The sequence below is a fragment of the Papilio polytes genome, unplaced genomic scaffold (genome assembly GCF_000836215.1).
Source record: "Papilio polytes unplaced genomic scaffold, Ppol_1.0 DF822845.1, whole genome shotgun sequence".
Classification (NCBI taxonomy): Eukaryota; Metazoa; Arthropoda; class Insecta; order Lepidoptera; family Papilionidae; genus Papilio; species Papilio polytes.
In genome coordinates this window covers 3,405,837-3,433,817 of record NW_013526359.1, presented here as the reverse complement: position 1 = coordinate 3,433,817, position 27,981 = coordinate 3,405,837, and the positions used below count along the sequence as shown (strand labels likewise).

General features: G+C 33.0%; 2 protein-coding genes across 3 annotated transcripts in view; one reads left to right on the top strand and one right to left on the bottom strand.

Annotated features, from left to right (window-relative positions):
- The window catches only part of LOC106105535 (ras association domain-containing protein 10), a 91,417-nt gene extending 64,437 nt beyond the window's left edge, over positions 1 to 26,980 (top strand). The window contains exons 2-6 of one of the 2 annotated variants that reach the window (XM_013285903.1): positions 10,361 to 10,414; positions 24,405 to 24,550; positions 24,661 to 24,785; positions 24,963 to 25,177; positions 25,437 to 26,980. In XM_013285903.1, the coding sequence (XP_013141357.1) occupies positions 24,415 to 24,550; positions 24,661 to 24,785; positions 24,963 to 25,177; positions 25,437 to 26,226 (1,266 nt within the window). In that variant the 5' untranslated portion in view covers positions 10,361 to 10,414; positions 24,405 to 24,414 and the 3' untranslated portion in view covers positions 26,227 to 26,980. Of the gene's footprint in view, positions 1 to 10,360; positions 10,415 to 24,404; positions 24,551 to 24,657; positions 24,786 to 24,962; positions 25,178 to 25,436 lie in introns of both variants that reach the window. The other variant, XM_013285902.1, reaches the window with a different exon arrangement.
- Positions 26,971 to 27,981, bottom strand: part of LOC106105334 — a 2,625-nt gene continuing 1,614 nt past the window's right edge. The window contains exon 3 of the mRNA XM_013285624.1: positions 26,971 to 27,974. Coding sequence (XP_013141078.1) covers positions 27,294 to 27,974 — 681 coding nt within the window. The 3' untranslated portion in view covers positions 26,971 to 27,293. The remainder of the gene's footprint in view (positions 27,975 to 27,981) is intronic.

The following is a 27,981-nucleotide window of genomic DNA, read 5'->3' as shown; positions in this document are numbered from 1 at the left end:
CATGTACATACCCAAGTAAGGTGAGTGTAAATACCGCAATTTTAAATATGACAATTGCTCACGACTTCGCTTACGTGAAAATAAAAAAAATATAGCCTATGTTACTCACTGATAACATAGCTTTTTAATGGTGAAAGAATTTTTAAAATCGGCCCAGTAGTTTGAGTTATTTCAATTCATAAAAATACAAATCTGTAACTTAAGCACCGCGGAGTACCCCGACTGTACTTAAAGTATAACTTAACAATTATCATATTGTTTACAAGTTAATTCCCTTCTTATATCATTCCCTTACAAGTCAGGGGTGTTAAATAATTCCAGTATTTTTGAGACAAAACTAATAGACGTATTATAAGAAAAAGGTGTGGGTAAAAGGTACTAAAAGGGTTGTGTGTCCTCGTGATGTTTATAGGTCAGGTCGAAAGTGGGAAGGGAGACAGGGTATAGGACACACAACATAATACATATGTCATAGTGTTGATTTTTTATTAGACCGGGCAACATGTTAACATGAAATGGCTGATCACGAAAACTACGATTTAAAAACCTTTTTAGTGATGGCTTTATTTTTATTTAACACTTTTGATATACTAGCTGTTGCTCGCGACTTCGTCCGCGTGAAATTAAAAGAATAATAAAAATATAGCTTATGTTACAGATAAATTATCTTTTTAACGGTGTAAGAATTAAAATCGACCCAGTAGTTTTTGAGTTATTTCAATACATAAAAAATACAAAAATATCAATCTTTCCTCTTTATAATATTAGTACAGAATAATGAAGTAGTAAGGTTGAATGTTTAAAAATAGTTGGGAAACCGGCCATAAGTAAGGTGTGTAATCGAGGTTTAAAAAAATGCTCATTATAATGTTTTATCAGTTAGTTTTATGAGTAACGTTAAATCCAGGTCGAAATAATAATTACACATATCCACGCGTGTCCATTCTACGTAAAAGGGAAGTCGGAATGTGATTTTTTGTCACGTAAAATTAATTATAAACGTGACTTTATTATATTGAGTAGATTTATGTGAATTTTATTAAAACATAAATCATAATAATGAAATAGTTTTGCCTAATAAAGATATAATTAAGAAGTCTTGTAAGGAATTATATAAATGTAAATAATTACAATTATTATTTGAGGCTAAAGTAATAATACGTTCTTATTACATTTTAATAATTAATAAAATTTGCTGTTATTTTCTATACTGTAATAATATTTTATTGTACATAAAATTCAGGCATGTAAATAGTTGTTGATGATTTAAAATTATGTTTCAATTGGGACAAACTTGAGGGTAAAACCGCTAGTCATAACTAGTGTGAATAATATAAAAGGGGTTTTCACAAGCAATAAAATTCGAAACTTCGATCTGGACAATACCAATCAATCATTCCGATCGCTACATAATTAATAGTTCACCTTCAGTACGAACCACGGCGCGCCACCCCACGGTAATTTGTCTGACTTACTATGAATACAGTCGCCCTTATCAGTACATTATGAAAATAGGGGTACGCGAAATAATCAATATTCTGCCCCGCCCGGTAATGCGCATGCGTGGTGGTGCTTACCTGGTGGTGGTGGTACGCCCCAGTGGGATGGAGAAACCCATGTCCAAAACCCATAAACCATTCCCAAACTGCAAGGCGCCCGAGCAACACATCACAGCGAAACATGGCTACATCTCACGATAGAACCCAAGCTTGGACTTATAGAATACCTTGTAAGTTCTTTTTATTTCAAATTTTTGAAAATCGAATTCCATTTTTTTAATATGACGTTACGTAATTCTTAGTCGCCAGTATACATGACCAGCGATATTTTTTTTTAATTTTATTTCACAGTTGTAATTGAGAACATAATGTTTAATTTGAATTATTTTTTCTCAGAAATCACGCAACGGCACGAAAGAAATGGTAAGACGTGTTTGTAGGTTTTATGTGAAATTGCTTTTTTAGTACATTTATTTTTTCTATTAAGTTACATGCACTGTAAATAATTCTAACATACAAAGCGTGTACAATAAACTGTACCAACGTTTTTTATGTACACAAAGTTGAATAAATATGCTTTTTGAACACACTATTTGTTTGATACCTCACCTTTCCATACTACACGGTTAAGATCGAGTTTCACTGTTGCACGGAATATAAAGTTTTCTAAAAAAATATGACTATATCACCAAAATATTTACAATTTATAAAATGTTATTTCTTTAACGTTACCGGTATGGTCTTTTACGCTACAAATAGATCGGAATAAGTTGAGCTTATTGCCCTATTCACAGCATAAAAATCTGAGATTTAAACCCCTTACAAAAAGACAATGAAATTATTGTTTGCAGAAACATTATTGATTTTAACGTTATAATATCGTGAAATATATAAAATCGTTTAATATTACAAAAGCTTTAGGCGTTTCTGCGAAGCGTTTCCGTTCCATGGAAATCCACCTTAAGCTTTTATTCCAACAAACGTTTTTAATTTCATCGTAACCCGATACGGAGTATATTTTCGGAAGTTTCTAGAAAATTAGTTTTATAATAATATATTTATTCAAGGCTATATTTCCGAAAGCAATCTCTAATGACTGATAAAACGCACAGTTATAAATAACAAATATAAAAAGGTGCATATTTAGTCTAACGGGAGCGCCCTCTAGCCAAATATCCCACTATTTTTTCGGAATGTTGGCTACTTTAAGCACATAAGGGGAACAAACTGTAGTGAATTTACTTCGCCATACCTTTCCCACTACTTATTTGGATAGTTTAAGATTGAGTTATAATTCCTGTCAAACTTCTGACCGTTTTAAATGCGTCCGAAATTTTATCCTGGCATATTTTTCTATAACATTTAAAACGCGATAAAACCAAAAAAAGGTAATACTAGCTATTGCTTGCGAATTCGTCCACGTGAAACTTAAAAACAGTAAAATATAGCCTATGTTATTAGATAGCGTAGCTTGTTAATGATGAAAGAATTGTTGAAATCTGCTCAGAAGTTTTTGAGTTATTTCAATACATGTAACAAACCAAAAATACAAATCTTTCTTTCTTATAATATTAGTATAGAACATACTACAGTTCATCAAACTTGAGGTTATAATATTTGAACATGTAGGCGGGCACGTGCTTTCGTAATGTTCATATGTGTATTAAGTTACGAACATTTTACATTTCGTTGTACTCTCACCTACGTCTCAATTAGAGTACGGACTATAAACGGCTTGAACTTTGTAAAGATTAAGGAATGGTTACGTTACATAACACACGTGAGCTATAATTGTTTAAACAATACGTAAACTATTTTAATTTAAATACAAACAGAAAACAGACACATATCTAAGATCTACCAGTAACAAAGGCTTAAAAAAATATTAAAAAACCAAACCTCAACATACTATTTTTAATATGGTTAGAAAAACAATTTAAAAATGCAGGATTTGTGTCTTTAAAGGTCTCTTTTGTAATTATATTTACATAACACTACATTAGTATTCCTAACTGTGGTATCAGCCAAAGGCCCATTAACTAAGCCCTAGGCTATCTTTCTAATTTAATCAAATACTCTATCAATATATCACTGCCCACCTCGTTTATTAAACACCTTCGGTACATAAGCAATCATTATCTACGCCCCAGATCTGGTTAACAAATAACCATTATAAATGTACCTATTAAAGTCGTTAAATTATCAACAAAAACCATAAAAGATAATACATTTTAATTGTTTATAAGAGGTCAATTTAAACTGGTATAAAAGTATCAAACAGTTATATGTAAGGAGTAATTAAAAAGAATTGCAAATGAGAACATACGGGATAATAAATCTTTTGATAATAATCGAAAATTTCGCCATAAAATTATTACGTCCTTGGCATCGATCTATGAGTATGTAACTGGTCTGGACTCGATAGAGAATCAATCCGACTGAGTTTTAATTGTAGTATATTACCACTTTATAGCCTAGTATGTATTAAATGGAATATACACTGATCCAATGTTTTATTATTATTCAACAAATTTTAATAATTCAACCAATATTATCTTATTAATATTATAAATGCGAAAGTTTAGATGGATGGATGTTACAGTTTGTAGCCTAAACGGCTGAACGGATCTTGATGAAATTTGGTGTAGCTGTAGGGTAAAGTCTGGAACACATAGGCTACTAAGTTTTATTATAATTCCAGGCGGACGGAGTTGCAGGCAAAGGCTAGTAATTTAATAAAATACAATACACTGATTATTTATCTACTTCTCCGCACGCATCCTAGTTTTGCAACAAATCTGCACTTCACTAGTCCCCATAATATATTTTAACTCGCTGTTGCTCGCGACTTCGTCCGCGTGGATCTAAAAATAGTCTATGTTACTCAGTGGTTAAGTAGTTTTTTAATGGTGCAAAATTTTTTTAAATCAATCCCGTAGTTTTTGAGTTATTTCAATACATACAAAAATACAAATCTTTCCTCTTATTAATTTTGATCACGTCATTATTTTTCTCTTAAATATTCATATTATAATAAACTATCATTGTCAAATAATATCCATTTTTTTAAAGTTCTGAATTCATTTATTTATTTTATTCTGCTTGATTGTCTAAAAAGATTTACAAACATGAAAAAAAATGATTTAACGAACTGTGATTTATAATCAAAATAAATAAATAAAATAATTTATATTCAAGCTATTGTACAAGGACCTTTACAACACACATCTCAATTCCAGAAGGCAAATCGATTATTGCTGCCAATGATTTAACATTTTATTTAATTTAATTTATTTATTATTTAACATCTTGTATCCTCTGATTTGTTTGAATGGGTTATTTGAATCTGAAACGATGCAATAATTCGTAAAAAAAAGCTATTCATTCGTATCTATTATATCGAATGATCGCGTTATTTCGAATAATAAAACGGAACTGGTCGTTTTATATCTTTATCACCGATCTAATAAAATTTATTGTTTTATTTTCTTACAATATCTACAATATTAACCTCGTATTATAATGTAATGTAGTGCATAATTATGAAATAAATATTTAACTATAGATCTTTTGAATTGCTTAACAAGTCGGAGCGATTTTAAATTTTTCATCTATACTATTATAAACAAGCGTACACACTTGTTTGTTGCCTAACATGTCAGCAATTACGGCATATTTATGAATAGTTCTTTTTTTAATGAAAAGCCCTAGACCTACGTCACGCTTTAGGCTATACATTTTCACACCATTAAACTTAGGGGGTAAATATTTTGGATGAAAACCCTAATGTGAGAAAGAGACCATAAGTTGCTGCCAACATCAAGGAAGCAAGGTTGCCATGCTTTGTTATCATGTCATCTCATTTTGACATTTGCAATTGATAATTTGACAAATGTAAACAATAAAATAAATTTTTTACAGTTTCATGCGGATGAAGCCGCATGGGAACAACTAGTTTATATTAATATTAAAAAGAGGAAAGATTTTTTTCTGGATGTATTGAAATCGCTAAAAAGCTATTGGGCAGATTTTAAGAATTCTTCCAACGTCAGAAAGCTAATTTATCTGTGAGTAGCATAGGCTATATTTTTTATTACTTTTTTAATTTCACGCGATAGTAGTCGCGAGCAACAGCTAGTATCCGATATTTCGCAAGCTTATAATCGATGTTTAGACATAATCGATCAAAAAACAAGTAACAGTTATACCGCCACCGTATCTGACCGATACAGAATCGATATTTCGTAATCACCATCAATTAAGTTTGAGTTCGTCGGGGAAAAATCAATTTGTGGTATTTCTCGGTTGCATTATATCTGCTTGGTTTTTACCCTAGTAATGATAGCGATTTAAATTATTTCTCTTAATTTTATACGCTGTTTTTTATAACTTCAAATCCGTTATTCATTTGTTTTCAATTATTAATTCGGTAGGCTAAAATAATCATCGAATTACAATTTTTGCGGTACGATGTAATATTTTTAACGGTGTTTACTCGTATAATTGAAGGAAATATTTCTGTAATGTTCTGTATATGTTAAAAAAGCTTCATTTGTTATAAAGTTGACAAGCCAGAATTGTTTTATTTTGCATGATAAAAATTTGTTTCACTTCAAATACGTCTGCTCTCTAAGGATAACTGATTACTACTGAGTGAACATTACCCCCTCCACTTCAATTCGAAACTACCCACGCATTTGTCATTGAGTTCAATAGACAATATATGTTATTTTTATTACATTTATTAAAATAATTGTAAATCTATCCTTTAGTAGACAGATTGAATAGAAATTGAATTTTAGTAAATCAATTATTCAATAATAGTTATACCGAGATTTTGTATCAAAGGCATATTTACTACATCAGAAGGCAAGAGTCCTAAAATTATCTCTGAATATAATTGGCTATGTTTGCAACACTAGGACTTGTGTAACATTAATAATGCCTTATCCTGCAAAATTTAGTTACGAACAATAGTAGAGCCTTTTTGGGAGGACTAGTTATGCAACTAGTCTAGTGAATGCAAATTCAGATTTAATTGTGTATTTTAATATCGGTATTGACTAACAATTAGTTCATCGTTTATAGACATAAAAGATATTTCTACCTTTGCTTAATACTAGCTGTTGCTAGCGACTTCGTCCACGTGAAATTAAAAGATATAGCCTATGTTACTCACCGATAACGTAGCTTTTTAAAGGTGCATTTTTTTTTAAATCGGCTCAATCGTTTTTGAGTTTTTTGTACACATACATGAATACACATCTTTCCTCTTTTTAATGTTAGTATAGATTCATCATTGACGTACATGAAGGTTTTATATATTTACTAATGGAACCAACCAAAGCAGAGCTACTGTCACAGCGCTGGATATCTTTGTTTGACTATACTTAGTACTGTATTCAAAAGAACGTTTAAAAATTACGATGTGAACTTTTTTGTACACTGTACAGGAATGCTATATTAAGTAATTCAAGTTAGTAACTTAATCAAAGACATCCAAACCAATTTATAATCGAGATAAGTGAGCGTTTATTATTGTAAAACCAATTTTCAGTACATTAAAATTATCTTTAACAGAAAATAAGTACTATTTTCTGCGATTTGTTAATTTATTTGCTGTCCTTACAATCTGGATCTAGTATTTAGGTTATATCCTAACTTGGTATCGCTGGAGGCTTGACGATACCATAACGGATGTCGTTTTACGGATTCAAATTTATGACTTTCCATTAAATTTAACTGCCCATGTTGCTGACGAATCTTTGACTATTAGAAGACAGAACCTGTTACTTGCGCGACCCTTTTTTAAGGGACCAATAATAAGATTTAGAGCCTGTACCACCAAATTGTAAAGTGTCTGTTAACAATCCAACGTCTAAAATATGCGATGGAAATATAAAATTTTGTCCCCTTATCCTACAGTGACGTAATTTAAAAGCTATCTAAGCATCTATCAGCCAGTGGTGGGACAGGCCCTAATTCCAATTAATTGTTTTTATTGTTGCTTAGATGCTTGTTTTTGTGTGAAGAAAAATTTAGTGAAACTATTTGTAAATTCTTTGTAAGCTATTCTGAGTAAAAGGCTTTTTAATTTCATTTTATGCGTTCATAAAAATGTTTTTATTTTACATGTCAGAATAATTAGCACATGTTTCATTGACATTACCTCATGAAAGAAAACGTATTTAGTACAACGTTGTACTTTCTACCTAGTCCATTTCTCTATAGTCCAAGACATGAACGAACCAGTTCATTCAATTGAGTTTTGCTCCATTTTATTCGATAGGCCTTTTATTCTTTTATTTAATGTTTCTTTAGAAGTCATTCTCGTACATTTTGTCGCTGTTTATCAGTAAAGTCCACTGTAGTTGTATTGCCGTCACTGTCATTCTCTTTAAAAAAAGAGAGATAACAAAAACGTTCTTAGGATAGTAGACATTGACGATGCTTAAAACATCTTCATTGTTTACAATTGAAAGATTGAAAAGGAAAAAAAAGCTCGTAAACCAGATGATATTTTTCTTAACATTTGAATTGATTTAATCATACTAATATTATAAATGAGGAAGTTTAGATGGATGGATGGATAGATGGATGTTTGTTAGAGTTTGGAGTCTAAACGGCTGAATGGATTTCGACGAAATTTGGTATAGATGTAGAGGGTAGTCTGGAAGAACACATAGGCTACTCACTTTTGTTTTTTTTTTAATTCCACGCGGACGGAGTCGCGGGCGAAAGCTAGTTTAAAATAAAGTCGTTTGATTTAAAGTTTGTTAATTTAAAAAAATCTTGTGAGTGATGTCTACACCTGTCATTTTCTGCGGTTTTTTTTTCATTTTTTATCTACAGTATATTTAATGTTGGTCTGCTCATTCAATTGCAAATGTCAAAATGACATGACATGATGACAAACCATGGCAACCTTGCTTCCTTGATGTTGGCAGCAACTTATGGTCTCTTTCCCACATTAGCGTTTTTATTCAAAATATTTACCCGCAAAGTTTAAAGGCTGTGAAAACATAAAGCTTGACTTAAATGTAGAGCTTTTTTTAAAAAAAAAATATTTAAAAATATGCTTTAATTGCAATTTAATCTTAGGCAACAAAGAAGAGTGTGTTTACGTTTTATTATAATAGTATAGATTCTATTATCATCCAACTAAAAATGCATTAAGGTCTTAAAAAGCTCAAGTTTCAAAAGATAAATCTTGTCACGAAGAAGTATCCATTCACCTGTCGACTGGTTCACAGCGTTATCCAATTATTCCAACGTCAACGGAACTAAAATATTTAACCGTAGTTTAATTAATCGTTAAGTCACGACCATTTAAACCTATCTTCCACTAAGAGTAAAACCGCGCGACTGCATATAGATGCAGTTCGTAATACCAGTGGTATCCAGGTCATAGAAATAGCGACTGATTGCGTAGTGAAAAGTGTGTCCAATACTTCCTGGCAACACTCGTTATCTCTGATTTCACACCGATTCAAAATGGCCGCCGATTGAAATGTCACTTTGAGTTGAATTAATTAAAGTTGTCAATTACTACTGTTCTCTTGTACATATTAATTTTGTTGTTCAAACACCTTGTGTGCATTGAATAGTTAATAAATGAAACTCGTAAATTTTGTACAGTTTAATACTGTTTGTAAAGCTACAAGCTTTTGCCCGCAACTCCGTGCGCGCGGAATTAATAAACACTTGTAGCTTATATGTTAAAGACTGTATTACATCTGTGCATTCGTAGTGATCTATTGAGCTGTTCCGGAGACCGTCTAACAAACATCCGTTCATCCAAATTTTAGCATTTATATTACGTTAGTAAGATAGTATTATTGTCAACTCGAGTCCGGACTGACAACTAGTGTCGGCAAATGTAAAGTTTTGTATAGGTTGGGTAATTTTCCTGTGAATAATCATACTAATGTTATAAATGCGAAAGTTTAGATGGATCTTTGTTAGTTATAGCCTAAACGGCTGAAGGGATTTCGATGAAATTTGGTACAGATGTAGAGGATAGTCTGGAAGAACATATAGGCTACTCACTTTTGTTTTTAGTATTACCCTGCGGACGGAGTCCGGGCGAAAGCTAGTTTGCTATAACTGCATGTCCCATTCATTTAATGAAATAGTAAAGATGCACATTTGTACATAAAATGCCATTTTTAAATACGGAAAGATAATAAACCCATTAATTACTGTATTTAATATAGCGTATTAAATGTGAACCTAAATACACAAGAAATCGTTTAAATAATTTAATATTGCATAAAATACCAGGTTTTATATGTTATTATACAATTTAACGACATAGAATACAGTTAACACGTTTACTACGGCAATAAAATCATAATTCTTCATCTGGTGCGTCGGCGGGCCTAAATGGGCCCCCAATGATATTTCCGCTAGTTCGTGGCAGGTCTTTCTAGACCCACCAGCACTAAAATCGATTAAATTGCTACAACTTTGTGGAAACATAATGTAACACTTGAGATAATCGTTTCACAATAGCGAGAGGGACAGTTTTCTTTATCCACACTTGCTTAATCACCGCGTCAGGCCGATATCGGCCTGTTACGCAGTGAGCGTCTAAGAATAGAATAAAATCATGTCATAAAACTTTAGTCTATTGAATTACTTGTGAAAAAAATATTCAAAGAGAAGAAAGGTCATACAGATTATAAAATAAAATTAAAAAAAATCAGAAATGCAGTGTTTTAAATTATATTTCTATCATAGTATCAAACGGAATTAAATTTTATTCATGATAAGAGGTTTTTAATGTATTGTAATTATTTGAAGTACATATTCGTTTCTCTGTGTACCAAAATGATAATGTTTTTAATTTTTTTTCACAGATAACTCTTCCTAGAGCCATCAAATATGAGATGATTCGACAGTAACGTTAAGAGGTAAGTAAATAATTTATACTAAGAGCGTGCGCACACTTCAAACTAAAATATCTCATAACTGTTTAGTCTTGTTTTGATTCCTATCAGCTTATATGGAGGTGCGCACACTACTCGATTTTTAGTTGTGCAACTAAACAGTTGAATGGCTATTAAACAATTGACAATCGACAACCGCACAACAGTTCTGCGATAGTTTATCCAAATGTGTGCGCTATAATTACCCCAGTTATTGTCTAAAATCAAGTAAAATAACATATAAGTAACTACTGTTTCAATATTGATTGATAAGTTAATTGAAAACTTTAAGCATAATTTTTAAGTTGTCGATGGTCAGGTCCTAAATAACAAGTTTACTAGTGAGGTAGGGCCGACAAAAACTGGTCGTATGGTTAAGAGAAGGCTGCATGTTGAATAAAACTTAACACGAAACCGAATGTTAAAAATGTTATAATTATTAAAAATAATCTTCACAATCGTTTAAGTAATAGAGTAATGTTATTAAAATAATAATGTTATAGTAGGTTTACATTGAAACATTAGTACTAAAGGCCGATTTACATTACTCCAATCCAGATATCGAAAACAGCTGGAAATGCATTACAGTGTATTGTAGTGTAAATTCAGCCCGTCATCATCTCTCCATCTTACTTTTTACTTTAAATAAATGCGAAAATTTAGATATATGGATGATTGTTAGAGTTTGTAGCCTAAACGGCTGAACGGATCTAGATGAAATTTGGCATAGATGTAGACAATAATCTTTAAGAACACATAGGCTATTCACTTTTGTTTTTTTTTAATTCTAGCTATTTAATTAAAAAAACGGACATATGCTTTTTTACGGTATATTTTATTAGAAACAAACGGTAAAACTATAGTATTTGCTAAAGGTTTTAATATATTTGAAGTAAGATCACGGTAAATTAATTTATTTTCTTTTACCTGTTTTTGTGACTTTAAGCTTTTAACATATTTTAAAACTATATAAGGCAATATATGTGAACTCATTCGTATGTCCGTTTACAAGAAATATTGCGTCAAAGTTTAAATTGCGAAGAATTTAGGACAAGCTATATGTAGTTCCAAGGATCACATTAATGTTTGAAGGAAGTTATAGATTTACATTTGTTTACCTTGCCACCATTAAAAGCCAAGTTCTACCATCATCATCAGCTCACTATACGTCCCACTGAGAGGCTCGGAGTCTATCCTAGGGTGACCAGGTTTTAGCTAACCACGCTGGCGCTGCGGGTTGACTTCACACATATCTTTGAATTTCTTTACCGATATGTGCAGGTTGCATATTTTCCTTCACCGTAAGTACGTCGGGTAAATTATGTACATCTGAAATTCGAAAGATTGAAAATCACATTGGCACGTCACGAGTTTCGAAACCCAGGATCTGTGAAGTCAAGTGCTCAAACCCCTGAATCACCGACCCTCTTGTGGTATGCTATACTGTAGCTGTATTTGATTTTAAATTACAAAACATTATACAGTATGTTCTAAAATAAATTAAAGGATTAAGTTCTACTTATAAGGCAGTCGACTATCCGCTATTTCGCTTACTGATTAGTTCGTGATTTATTTATGGGCTCCAATGCATGTCAGCGATTGCGTTGAAAACGTATTCATTTCTAACTCACTCAGTATACGTCTATTATGCTTACAATAAAGACACTTAATAAAAGCAGTGAACAAAATTTTTCACCGGTACTTTTTTTGAAAGATACTATATCGGTTGTCAAGTTTAGTACCTCGTGTCCTTGTTTATTATAAAACATTTTACAAAACTATAATAAGCGCCATCTTTTGTTATAAAAATAAACTAAAAGTCCAAAAATAAAATACAAACATTAAAATATTATTTAATGACACCTATTGGCAATTAATTTAAATACAATTTATATTTTATATTCTGTGAAGTAAATTTTACGTGTAAAATGAACTCAAAGGTACTCAAACATCCATTTACAACGTATAAATAATAATGTTTTTGTCAAAACTACACCATAAATGTCTATCACAGCGGTAATAAACCTTACTCCAGTGACAGTTGATTTGAATAAATATGAAAACATTGCACAGATACGTAACAAGTCAGCCATAAACGTCTAATATTGTTAAATCTAAATTGTTAATGATCAAAATAACGTTAAATGCAGGCTTTATTTAGCCTTTCAGAATACTTTTTGTAACATGGCTTCAGTTGATTTTTTGACAACTGAAATGTAAAGAACGAAAAGTGGTACGTGGACCTCAAATACAGCAAGAGTTATGTCAAATTCAAAAATGTAATCATTTGATAAAAAATATCAGAGTCAAATTTAAGGTGAAATCTTATCTCAGATTAAACCTAAGATAAATACACATTATAAATTATTTATTAACTAGCTTTCGCACGCTACTCCGTCCTGGTGGAATTAAAAAAAAAACAAAAGTGAGTAGCTTATGTGTTCTTCTAGACTATCCTCTACGTCTATGCCAAATTTCATTAAGATCCGTTCAGCCGTTTAGGCTACAAAACAAACATCCCATCCATCGCTAGAAACTTTCACACTTATAATATTAGTAAGACGTAAGATTTAAAATTATTAGATATTCCAAAACAGACAATAAAATATCTTCAAACACAAAGATAAACGATTTAATTCCCACTTACTGATAGACAGCTTTTGATATAATGTTACCGAAATCGCGTGTCGCCTTGAGTTTCGTTCTCTTGTTCGTAGTAATTGGCTCAATAAACTACGCAGGTGCGACTAATGCCTGGAATTAGAGATATAATGGTAAATTTTAGACCGCGTGCACACCTTTGACAAAACTATCGCACAACTGTTTAGTATGGCTTTGCTTATATCGAGGTGCGACACTTCTCGATTTTGTGGTACAACTAAACAGTTGAATTGGCTGCGAAACAATAGACTATCACCCAACTGTTGTCCGATAGTTTGGTCAAAGGTGTACGCCTGCTCTTACAATTTACAATCTGTTATAGTTTATCTTACTAATATAAATGTGAAAGTTTAGATGGATGGATGTTTGTTAGAGTTTGTAGCCTAAACTGCTGAACGAATGTCGATGAAATTTGGCATAGATGTAGGGGTATAGTCTGGAGGAACAAATATGCTACTTACTATGTTTTTCTGTTAGAATTCCGAATGGAGGGAGTCGTGGGATAAAGCTAGTTTTTGTATCTTTAAATGTTTGTTTTGAAAAAAGCAACACACTGCAACCTTTTAAGGAGTGCGTTAACGCAATGTGGGTGTAGAAGTCATTACTTGTGAGAAATTTCTTAATAAAATTGTTTCAGATTAAAGTTAATGTGTCAAAAAGTATATTAACTTACCTTACTGTTGTTATTTTGGTTTAGTATTATGTTTGACTATTATTTCTCATATCGTTCAAGTTTTTTATTTGGGACCAGCTGTTGCTTGCCTCACGACCGCGTTAAATGAAAATATAGCCTATATTACTCACAGAAAAATCACATTTCTAATAGTGGAAGAATTTTTAAAATCGGCCCAGTAGTTTTTGAGTTATCTCAATATATACAAAAATACAAATCTTTACTCTTTATAATATTAGTATAGAATAAATTGATGACTAATGTAAATGCTTACGGACAGACTAAAAATATTTTACATAACTCTTATTTTAATATTGGCAACACCGACACAATTCTTATATTAATTTTCAATTTTGTGTGCCATAAATTCATGCTAAATAGGGTCAAAAGGGATTAAAAATCGATTTGGATGCGTTGCCTTTTATTGACGTTAGGCTTTTATTTCTCGATGTTTATTTGTTTAAAGGCCATTTGTTATTTACGAAATTATTAACGACTAACTGTTCCCCTGCGACTTCATCCGCATAAAATTATGAAAATTTTATTTTATTGTGTACATGTGTCAAATAATCAATTGCAAATGTCGAAATACCAATCACCTTACTATGGTAATTTTGCTTTCTTGGCAGCAACTTATGGTCTCTTTCCTACGTTAGGGTTTTTATCCAAATATTAACCCCTATGTTTATTGGCGTGTAAATATATAGCCTAAAGCATGACGTAAGTATAGAGCTTTTTATTACAAAAAGAATTTTTCAAAAATATGCTATAATTGCTGACATCTTAGGCAACAAAGAAGTGTGTGTTTACGCTTTATTATAATAGTATAGAAGTATAAATAAATTATCTTCTATCTTGTCTTTAAATTATCGGTCATAAAATGATAAAATCATTTTAATGTGTCAAAATAATCGAGTATTGGTTTTTTAATTATCGATTTTGTTTTTATATTTTGTAAATGTAGTATTATTGATATTTTTCTTAATATAATTGCATTTAGTAAATTTTGTTACCACATGCTGGGTCGGAATTAATTATTTTACCGCGAAAAAACCACAGATTGCATAAAGTTATAGACACGGAGTATTGACATTGTTTGTCATTGTTACAAATAGATGTTTGTAAAATACGGTTAATTTTTTTTATAATCTACTTTATTCATGAACGTCCTTCGCTCTTCACTTAGTAAATGTCAAATACCATAAAGTATGACGGGTCTAAAGCCCGTAACACACGTTCAGTTTTATCTGCACAGTTACATCTTTCAAATAAATGAAACAAAACTGGGGACTTTTCAGTCCTCAGTTTTGCTAACGCATGTCAAATTTATTTTAACGACCCGACTTTTTAGATAAAGCTGACCGTGTGTAGGGAGCTTTAGAGACATCTGCTGTTTGTTTGCAATGAAATAAGGGTGTAAAGGTTACCTATTTATTGACAGATGTTAAGTTAATGAGTTAGTAAGATTCCGTAACCTAAAGTATATTTATGCTGTATTAAAAATGTATTGCCGTCACACTAATTCTCTTAAAAAAAAAACAAAGACAACAATACTTTTGAATAAAAATATTCAAAGCTACTTTATCTTTTACAGTATATTATAATTTGGAAACATGTTAAGGAGATAATTTAGTTTAGTAATTTAAACATAATTGTAGTTCAACAACTTAAAAGACCTTTTCACCTTCCAAATGTTTAGAAAAACAACCTAGCCAGATTTAACGTCAAACCATTTGACAGCAAAGGGTAAAGGGCCATTTGCACGGGTGGCCTAGTTTAGTCGCCCCACCCTTAAGGAGGGGCAGTCAAACCTCCCTACATTACGTGATTTGTAACACGCAATCCTTGCTTTAATATAAAAAGCTTTTCAACATAATGGTTTTTCTATGTGTCATATTCCACGTTCAAACATCTATTATATTCGAATTCAATCGGTTAAAAGCGGGCCTTTGACTATAGTATCACTATCGATTGTTTAATTCTACAACTAAAAATCCAGTATCCATGCACATAAGCTTATAGGAATCAAAGCAAGACTAAACAGTTGTGCGATAGTTTACTTTCAATTATGACGGTCTAATAACACATTAACGTCAAGGTTTTAGTAACACACCGAAAATTTCAATAGAAAAACATTCCAGTATTTTGGATTAGCATTATGTCCCCTATCCATTTGTAGTCATGGTTACCAGCTACAAACATTACACGACTTATGTACTGTATGTATTATTAATTATACGAGAATTTTAATTGGAATATAAAGCTTTTATCGAACATGTAGTAATAGTAGCTTCATGTTTTTTTTTTTCAGTTTAGGTGAAAATCTCCATAATGATTGACGGGATTTGATGCTTTTAGTGTCTTTTTCTGATCACATTTCTCTTTTAGTCTATGACCACTTAATCTATACATATAATAAAATTGGAGTGTCTGTAATATCTAAAGAAAAATCCCAGATTTCGGGAAGATGATTTGCATTGTTGGTAACAAAAATCGCATTTAAAAAAAAAATTCTGTCTGTCCGAGAACCGCGATTTTTTCCAGGTAATCTCCGAAACGCCTTGGCCGATTTCGACCGGACTTTCACTGTGGGGTAGCTGCCATAGACGGGCATATTATAGGCTACTTTTTTTTTTAGTTCCGCGCTGTCAAAAAGTCGACCGGACCTCTATCTCTGGAACGGGTGGACCGATTTGGATGGGACTTTGACTGAAAGATAGCTGGTAGAAGGTAGATGCACGCGGGAATGTGATAGATGACTTTTTTTTTAAATCCACGCTAACTAATTTTGGGGGTGACAGCGCGTTTTAAAATAAATTTTAAACCCCTCCCCCATACCCACAATACCCTTACAACTGCTATAGTGAAGTACAATTATTTACTTTTTTACATTAAACCACACTAATGGAAAAAAGTAATTACTGTAAAAGCAATTACTATTCGACCGTAAGTAAATACTATTCGACAAATGGAAATTGTATTCAATTCAGTATTTCATCCATTATTGACTGACCTGATATTTTTAGGTATTCAACTAAATTATGCTTTCTTCATTCAATAGATTTTGTGATTGATATGCGTATACATGAAACTATAGCACAATTGTTTAGTCTCGTTTTGATTCCTAATGGAGGTGTGCACACTAATCGATTTTTAGTTGTGCAACTAAATAGTTGAATTGGCTGCGAAACAATGGCCAATCGCACACAATTGTGCGACAGTTTAGTCAAAGGTGTGCACCCGCTCTAACTTTTACATCGAATGACAACTTTGGTTTGTAACGTGAACAATAAATTCTGTATTTCACTATTAGAGCTTTTGCGTGAGTCTTCGTATGCGTGGGATAAGCTTAACTTGGTAACTTTTATGTTCTTTCAGACTATTTACTATATCTGTGGCAAATGTAATTGAGATTTGTTAAGCCGTTTTTGAGATAAGTAACAAGTTACTTATTGTTTCTGAAATGCAATTATGTTTTAGAAAAAAATAGCAATCAACAGCAAATTTCAGAACTATGAGAAGATAATTGAATCTCTTTTTTAAGAAGAACAAAGAACAGAACTTAAGAAGATTTATCCATGTCGGGTCTTGGCACTGGGAGAATTCACAGGAGTTATGTCGTATACCCGTGAATTTCCTGATGCCTTAGCTCGATGTGGAATTACAACAGAAAAGAACAGAAGATTGAAGACTTTAAGAAGCAGTTAATGAAGGATATTTTATGAAGTTTTAATTCCAAATTGTGTAATCGACAGTGTATGAATGATTCCTGTACCATTGTCTTATAAAAAACGGTTAACACTCCGAACACACGTCGTAAATTATAAGCTGAAGCGGGTAAATAATTAAAAATAATTTAAACCTTATATTTACATTATTTCAAGCTGAACTATGTACTTTTTTAATCGTTAAAAATCTTCTATTTCGCCAGCCAATTATGATTTAGTTGGTCGTTGAAAAATTAATTAACCAAAGAATTAGTGAAAATTTGCTTTAAATATATTACAACTTTCCGCTATCCGTGCTAAAGCAGGCGCGTCTCTTGTATTCCGCTTAAGCTTGTATCTTGTACCATAAATTGACAGTTATCAATTCTGAACTGTTGCATTGTTGTCTGCTAATCTGTCATTCACATAATCCATAAGTAATGAGATACATTAAAACAATGTGAACTTTGTTAGAGGTAACGGATTTTTTTTTTAACTTTATTATCTTCTAATTGGTAGTTAAGTAAATTAAATAAAGTGAATTCTTTTTGAACCTCGGTAACATAAAAACCTCTATAACTTCAAAAAATAATATGTTCCCTTTCTATCAGAGCCCAAAACCTCTATAACATAGACCTTTGATAACTAAAACCTCTATAACTTAAAATATTTTGTGTTTCCCTTGGAATTTAACTTATCGAGGTTCTACTGTAGTATTATAATTTCTATAGATGATTTGTGAATGTTATTTTATATCCTTTGAAGATGAATTTAAATTTTGATTTAAGAGAGTCTTCCTTTTGCCTATTTCATCGTATGTGAATACTATTTTTAATATGTAGACGAAGTATGCAGCTAGTATAACAAAACCATGGTTTAATCCCATAGACTTAGGGAAGTACAAGCAACATTGTCTCAGCTAAAAAAGTCGATGTCATTAACCCTTCTGTTTAACAAGTTTTTGTCGAGACTGATGGGAGTCAATCTTGTAGACAATGCCCCAGCTTGTTGCTTATCTATGGTGAACATGAAGTAAGATTAACTAGATGTGTCATGTTCATAAAACATTTTTTATAACCCTTTTAAATTAAGTAGTCATGCCATATGTTTACGGATTGATGTAGAAACGTTTAATTATTAAAAATATTGATGGTTGAAATTTGTTTATTAGTACTTTTCCTATGACATTAAAATATTTGAGATGTCAATATAATATGTTCTATCTATACCAATGTTGTAAAGTGGAAAGATTTGTGTTTTTGTATGTATTGTAATTTCTCTCTCTCTTTCTCTCTCAGAGAAGAGAAAGAAGCGAGTGGAAAAGGTCGGAGGAGGCCTATGTCGATTGGCAAACAGATCTACAACAAATAAAAAAGAATCAAATCCTAGAGTAATAATAAATGTATTGTAGAGTATTAGTAATAAGAAAAATGTACAAAAATTTTGTAAAAGGATCTGAATTAAAGGCTATTTTATTTATTTATTTTATGTATTGCAATAACTTAACCTGGGCCGATTTTAAAAATTCTTGTACCATTAAAAAGCTAAGAAACCACTGAGTAACATAGGCTACTTTTTTAATTCCACGCAAAACGTCGTAGGCAACAGCTAGTGTATTTACACACGTTATACTCATCAACACAGTCCGTATCAAAAAATCATCGCTTAATTACTCTTGAGAATACTACAAAGTAATATCCGTAACCAGAGTAGGTGGCTCAGTGGTTTAAGCACTTGACTTGTAATCTACAGGTCTTGACTTCGAATCCCGCTGTACCAATGTGATTTTCCTATGTACATAATTTACCCGACGTTCTTACGGTGAAGGCAAACATCGTAATGCCTGCACATATCGGCGAAGAAATTCAAAGATATGTGTGAAGTCAACCCGCAATGGGCCAACGTGGTTGACTATGTCCTAGTCACCCCTTACTTAGGGTAGGCCTTGAGCACCTCGGTGGAGACGTATAGTGTGCTGGTAATGACGATCCGTAACCACATCTAGTAGTTCATATTTCAACGTGTCGTTGTTTATTACCGACAACAGTCGTGTCAACTTAAGCAATAAAGAGCTTAATGTAGCTATAATTTTATTTTAATTTTCTTATAAAATCTCTTTGTATTTTGTGACATGGAATCATCATTACAATGTATCATGATCGTGTAATTTGAGTGCAATTTAAGTGTAATTCTGATAACAACGATTTGAATGTAATTTATTAACTGTGGAAGTAAATAAAACGTACAGTTTTAGTAACATCTTACTTCTTACTTAATATTATAAATGTGAAAGTTTAGATGGATGAATGTTTGTTAGAGTTTGTAGCCTAAACGGCTAAACGGATTTCAATGAAAATTGTTATATATGCAGAGGATAGTCTGAAAGAACACATAAGCTACTTACTTTTGTATTTTCAACTTCCACGCGGAAAGAGTCGCGGGCGAAAGCTAGTATTACATACATGTGCTGCTCTTTCATACACCTATCAGCCGTCATATTTTAACACTCTTTGCACACACAATCCATCCATACTTTCTTCTGTCTTCCTCTACCTTTGTAGCCATACAATCTTATCAAAATTATATTATTGTCATTTGCACACCTGGAACTTTACTATCTCAAAACTGTTTGATCTCGCTTTGATTCCTTTGAGGTAATATGGAGATTACACTACTCGATTTTTAGTTGTGTAACTAAACAGTTGAATTGGCTGCGAAACAATTGACAATCGCACGAAAGTTTTGCGATAGTTAAGTCAAAAGTGTACGCAAGCTCTAACAAATTCATTTACAGCTAGTGATTTTTAAATGCGTTCGTCTAATGTTTTCGGTCGGTGTTTTAAATTGTTTTCCAAGAATCTGTTAATCGGTAGTGATTTGGCCCGTGCCTCCTAAATATGTTATTAAATCAAACTTCGTTCTTAGAAATGAAACCGCTCCAATTTGATATAATCGCTAACAACAAATCTTCGTACTTTACCATTTTAGACAGTCTGAATTGAAATTCAAAATTCTGTCGAGAGATATAATAGACTTATGAAGGTATCAAGGCTGTTTCCCGTTGGGTTTACCGGCCAATCAATGGGAAAAATCCTATTGGACCATTGGTGTAATATGTTTCGTATTTCGATTGATTCGAACGTCGAAAACTTGTGTATCGTCCTAAAGAGGTCCAAAAATATATAAAAAGGTGCCTTACTTAACACTTCATTTTTCACAGAACCATCACTAACGCCATCTATTGATAGATCCACAAAACTTAGCCTTCGACACGACCGAATGAGATTATTTCCTAAGTATTAATACTATTAAAGCTTCTGTAAAGCAATCTAGAGTTAATATTGGGTTGAGAATACGTCATCAGGGGATATTGATGTTAAGTGTGGCAACACTGGGCGTGGGAATAGGCTCACCTTTCCTTAGACGTGGGCGAATAAGTGAAGACGAATTGACAACATTGTAAATATTAATTTGTAGGTAAGGAGTACCAATACAATAATTAGATTTAATTATTGTTACTTAAGGTTTAATAATTGCTTCTATACAATTTAGTGCTACAATTACAGCGTGAATACACAGAAAAAACCATATAAATGTCTTATTTGAATGTTCAATTTTAAAAAGCGTGTTTGTTCTATTTTTTAAAGAATTAATTGACCGACTTCCCAAAAGAAGGAGGTACTCAATTCGTCTGTATGTTTTTTTTTTATGTGTGTTAGGGCATAACTCCGCCGCTAGTGGACCGATTTTGATAATTCATTTTTTATTCGAAAGGTGATGCTTGCAGGTGGGTCCCATTTTTTTGTTTGATTTTTAGAGTCAAAGACTACGACGTAGTTAAATAGTTTAGCTCAAAATCGCGCGACGAAATTTCGGGTCATTTTTGCTTTCTTTGCTTACGTAGCCTAAACTATAAGACCTACATAAAAATGATGTATGGAAGAATTGTAGCCCTTTAAATTTTCACGTTACATCTTTTACTATACTGAACTAGTAAGTCATTTTCTAGTATATTATTACAGTTCGAGTTAAAATCATAAAGTTTTTGAACTAAAATTGCACCAGATGTTTTTGTTTTATGGCGCAGATTAAATGCGCCAATTGAGGTCTTGATTGAAACCTATCTTACTTTTGTTTACATCCTTTGTTTATTTTTGCAAAGGTTTAATGGTGGATACACACTGCCTTGTAGGTTGCCGTTCTTGCAGCATACGTGTTGGCAGGTATTGAATTGTATATCTCTTTACACACACGAGCGTTAGTTTGTTTAATCGTTTTTAAACAAATGTTACGTATAGTTTAAAAAAAAAACTAATTAAGAACTGCTTAATTTCCCGACCGTTGTTTTACGTTATTATATTCACAATTTAAAAAAATTAACTTTGTACGTGGTGCTAAAAATATTTTTTTCATTATTTAGTACATGCGCTCGCTTTGTTATTCTATTGTAGAATTATAAAATCGTATACCTACGTTAACAAATATTATTGGTGACCTGTCTTTATTATTATTACTATTTTATATACAAACATTCAACGTAGTTTGCGCGTAATCAGTTCGTCATTCGGAGTGACCGTGTGTCGCAAGTAATTCCGCACGTCCTTGCGTGCCCGCGGCGGGTAGCGGGCACCGGGCGTCGGCACGGCTCCTGTCATTATGCTACGCACCGGCCGAGGGCCACTGATAATTTGCTTGTAACTCTCATAGTTATGCAAAGATCTAGATCATATTATCGATATCTTTTGGCGAGATTTAAAATTAAGTCGATAACCCAGATAATACCAACCTTACATTTATTATTTTCTTTTTTCTTTATAGAAAGATTTGCATTTTTTTGTATTAAAATAACTCAAAAACTACTAGGTCGATTTCTAAAATTCTTTGACCATTAAAAAGCTACGTTATCAGTGAGTAACATAGGCTATATTGTTAATAGGTTTTAATATTACACGGGCGACGTCGCGATCAAAATGTAGTATGTAATAACTTTGTGGATATCAAGTATGAATTACATAAGACCCGGTTTAAAAACTTCGATTTGTTTTATACAATTAGGACAATTTTAATAATTACACTATGCAGACAAAATATCGAATAATAAAGTAATTAAAACTATCGACATCTGGATAAGCACATCACTAATGCTACCGTGCAGTCGGCAATCAGGCTGTAGGCGTTGCGTGAACTCCGTAACATCGACTACCTACATTGTAACCACTACCTGTGCATATCCTGCCAGACATCTGGTAAAGTGGCCGAGAATGAAGCTTCGAGGAAATTAGACCGTGCTATTTTGTATGATAGCTTCGCAGTTTATAGACATAGAGGTCAATTTAATTTAATTGGACTTCCAATTTGTACAAAAGGCTGTTTTAGAGTAGGGTATGTCTTAGGTTTTTAAATAATATGTTAAATTAATAAACATCGATATGTCGTAGGTTGAGTTTGAGACATTTACAAGCCCTACACTTGCAGTGATAGCACTTTGTTATTTGTTGTTATTTATTTGTTTTGAATACTTAGTTAATATGTGTTATTATTAAACGTTATACATGTATTTTTATGTATATTACAATATATTTGATTGCTAAATACTGTCAGAGAAATCGTAATGTTTATAAAATGTTAACCCGTAATTCTGTGTAAGTTCTACTTATATAACTTGCTACTTACGTTAGTTATAACGTGATCCAAAATACACTTCAAGGCGTGGCAGCCACCCTAAATGTCAGGGGTTGGGGGTTAGTTTAACGTTGAGGGTGAAAAGGGGAGAAACGGAAACGCCTAATGGAGTCGAGTCACGACATTCCAAATAGCCCACGTTAATGTTTTCGTGGAAAACGATTCGATGTTGTATTGTTATACTTCGTTTTATTTTCATGTATAAAACTATATACATGACACACGCTATGGTAGTACATAATGCTAATGAATTCAGACGTGATTACAGTACATATTTTCTGATTTAAATGTATTCTTACGATATTAAATCTGAGATATCTAAAATTATAAAAACCTTAGTGCAAACGGTATTAATGTTTAATCGGCTGATAATTACATAATCATACTTCATACTAATATTATAAATGCCAAAATATAGATGGATGGATGGATGTTAGAATTTGTACCCTAAACTGAACGGATTTCGATGAAATTTGGTATGGATGTAGAGGATGTCTGGAAGAACATATATGCTACTTAGTTTTGTTTTTATAATACCACGCAGGCGGAGTCGCGGGCAAAAGCTAGTATGTATAATAAATGTATAATACGTAATAATGAAATTCCCTTTGATATTTCTTTTATTTGAAAACTTACGCTACGACTCAGTATGAACCGGTTATTTTCTGCTATAAACTGGTTTATACTGGTTATAAAGCTTTTCGAAGTCAGGCGTACCAGGCGAGTTGTAGCGCGAACTTTATACTAACTTTACTGGTTACCAATGTTGGTAAAGTTTGATGACGCTGTAACAGTGATTGAGTTAAAAAGTTGAACATATTGTAGTGAAGAGCACCGAATCAATTGTGTTATGGTTTAATCGACTTTTTTTCTTTTTTGACTAAATCTTCTGAACGGTTAACAAGTGTCGATGAACATGTCATAGACTGACTATGGAGCTATGATTTACTAGCTCTTGCCCCCGACTCCGTTTGAATTAAAAAAAAAATAGCAAGTACCTTATGTACTCTTCCAGACTATCCTCTACGTCTTTGCCAAATTTCATCGATATCCGTTCAGCAGTTTAGGCTAAAAAGTCTAACAAACATCCATCCATCTAAACTTTCGCATTTATAATATTAGTAAGATTAACTATATATAAATTGTAATAATCACACAATTGTGCGATTGTCGATTCAACTGTTTAGTTGCACAACTGAAAATCAATTAGTGTGCGAATCTTCATATAAACTCAAGTTATCGTATTCTCCAGGTGATGTAATATGGAGGCATCGTCATCGGACTACAGCGACGAAGAGGTGGGCGTGCTGGCACGAGGGCAGAAGCTGTGGGTGCGAGGCGTGCGACCACACACCACCTGTGCGGACATTGTGCGAGCGCTGCAGGACGCACCTGAAGGTTAAACCTTAACATACTTCCAAAGCTTTCAAAAGTCAAACGAGCTCTTCTACTAAAAGCTTTAATTATACTTTTCTAGAAAATTATAACATTTATTTTCTTTACAGCAGGCAATGGACTGAGCGAGCAAGGGGAATGGGTCTTAGCGGAAAGATGGCGAGGTGTAGAAAGACCTTTGCCTCCAGATGCACCTGTACTCCACGTCCTAGCCGCTTGGGGAGATGCAAGGCATGAGGTATGTAAGCAATGAAATATAAAAATAAGCTTTAAATCAACTCCACTTTCGGGTGATGTAAATAATTTTGAATCAGAAGATATGGCATTCTTGTTAGACCATTTATCGAATAACTCATTAGATATAGCTGCAGTCAAATTAGTAATAAAGTTATTTTAACAAAACACATATTCACAGGTAAGGTTATCACTCCGTCGATTATCAAGCGGTGGAGAGGATGACTCGGGTCGTGATAGCGACGCCGGCAGTCGAGCCAGTGCGAGACGACGTCGCAAGAAAGGTCTCCGAGCTGCCACGCCACCCCCCAGAGCACGAGAAGACCCAGCAGCCAAACTAGTCTCCATCATACAACATCAAAGCAGAACTATACATCAGCAATTGGACAAGCTAAGGTAAGATAACATAGCTTCCTCATAATATCTTACTAATGCGAAATTTTAGAAGTTTGTAGGCTGAACGGATCTTGATGAAATTTGGCATAGATGTAGAACATATAGGCTATTTACTTTTGTTTTTTTTTCATACCACGCGAATGAAGTCATGAGCGAAAGCGAGTATTTTATAAGAATCTAAATATTCTTGGAAGATCTGGTTTATAGTTAATACTATGAAGCAATATTGCAATTATTAATATTCCTTGTATCCTTTCAGAGAGCAAGAAAAAGTAATCGATCATTTGGAAGATCAAACACACAAGAATCGAATGGAAAAACACGGCACTAACTATTTGCTCGAATCATATCTCAGAGATCTCGGGCGTTGCAGTGAAGTAAATGACAGTCAGGCCGGAAACAGCGATAGTGGTGTCGGCGTCGGCAGCGGTACTCCCCCAAGAAGGCACACCAAACATAAATCAAGAAGAGAAAGACAATTAATGAGAGAACATTATTTTACTAAAGAGTTAACAGACATTTGTCAAGTCAATTCAGAAAGATTAGTACAGACCCACACGGACACGGATTCAGACGTCTCAGCTGATGAATTATCAAGAATACGAGAAGAAATAGAATTACTAGAGAAGCTCGCGATCATTAACAAAAGGTTGCATCGAGAAGAGGAATTAGTAGTCCGATTAACGGCGAAAGTAAAAAGATATATGGATGAGAATAAAGCAAACAGTTGCGAAAATGTAACACAAGTGACAATGCTCCTAGATAAAATAGAAGAAGAGTTGGCGAATACAGCACAAGAGATGGAAAGTAATGCTATCGAATTAGAGAGAACAGATAGAGAAATCGAGAACAGAATTAAATTACTAGATGAGTTGACTTTAGAAGTGGAAGAAGAAGAATTACAGAACACGATACTCGAAAGAAATCTCAATGAAGCTTCATGTCGGCAACCGATACTGCTCCATGAAAGCTATATACCTGTATTGGAGCAGGCTAACACCCAACTTGTGTATGAACCTACAGGTTATGTTCTAGACACGCTTGTATGACACAGGGAGCGGTGCAAAATTTGTCCCAAAGATGAACTTTGTAATTACCATTTATATAGATTTCCAACCCTGATAGTGATCATAATCCAAATCAAAAAACGATCCCCAAAATTTTGATCATGTGTAAATATATTACTTTTATGGCCTGTCCCACCAAATTGTTAATTTACTGATAACAATCGAAAGTGTAAAATATGTGAAGGAAATATTGGATTTTGTTCCCTTTGTCAGCGACGTTATTTTTAGCTATATATCCCCTCTATTGGTCATTGGTGGGACAGGCCCTTAAAGATAATTACAATAATTGTTAAAGATAATGGTGCTAAATCTGTGTATAGCTACTGTATACCAATATTTGTAAGAATAGTTAATATGATATATTTATATTTTGTGTCCAATACCAAAAATAATTTACAAAACCACCAATCATGTTTTATTAGTTAGGGCTAGTCAATTTTGATCAAGTGACGAAATATTCGTTCAGAAAGGGCAAAAAAGCGAAATTGTAATGCAAGAAAATGTTGGATTTAGTTAATGTTGAAATCGCAAGTATTTGGCCTTCAAGGAGTCTATCTTTCTCTGTAAATTAATAAAAAAAATACATGTTTAGCCTTTTTAAATAAAAATGTCACTAAACAATATTGAGCTAAAAGTTTATAAAAATGTATAAATATCCCAAAAATTGTGTAAACTGAAAACTTGTTGAATATGTTTAATTTTAAATGTACATAAAAAATAAATGGATATAGATTTACTCATCTTTTATTCAGTAACAGAAAAATACATTTAATCATTAGTTTTAATTATCGCATACAAAACATCACTTATAGGTTAGATTTAGTCTGCGCACACAAGAAACTAAAGTATCGCACAACTGTTTTATCTCGCTTTCCTTGAGCTTATTTGGAGGTGCGTACACTACTCGGTTATCAGTCCAGCAACTAAACAGTTGAATTGGCTGCGAAACAATCGACAATCTGACAGCATTTGTGCGATAATTTAGCTCTTATTTTAATAATTAGACACAACTTTGACACTGACAGATGTCAATCTCGTTGGTTTTTAAATTAATCAGTCGGTGTTGTTGAATGCAAATGTATGACAGTCGGTAAATCCACTTCGCGTTCTGCTGAGTCGACGTCAGGTAGGGTTGTTCTTCTCGAGGGGTTTGGTCTAACAATGCTCAGCGGCAAATCCTCAAGTCCTGATAGGAAGCCCCATTTCTCATACATATACAATGCTACTGTTTTAGTATCGTTTGATTGTAATGGATTAATTTGGACAGTTAGAAATTGTTCTTCGACTAACGATCTTACAACTTTCTGGGCTCCGCTCTCGTCGAAGACTTCATCGCGAGCTTTCGCGTCTAGTGCCATCGACAGAAACATTGACCATCTAGGTATATAATAATAATGGAATAATTCCGCCCATTGCTTACAAGCGTAGTCTGTTATCTCACCATTCGGACCCCACAACGTTATTTGATTCCTAGCATTTAAATCGTACAAAAATGTATTATCATTAGACACGCTTCGAGCCGCCGACAACCAATCTCGAAGCATAAAATTTTTATTAGTAGCTAAAATGTTTTCCATGTCGTTCATCAGGTCGATAAATCTCATAATTGTGGCGTTGAAAGTCATCACGGAGTGATATCTTTGATTTAATATATCCAAATACAACTGGTCCGCTCTGTACTGTAGCGCTTGCCGAGTAACATCTACGAGATCGTAATAAAAGCCGTCGGAATTGCAA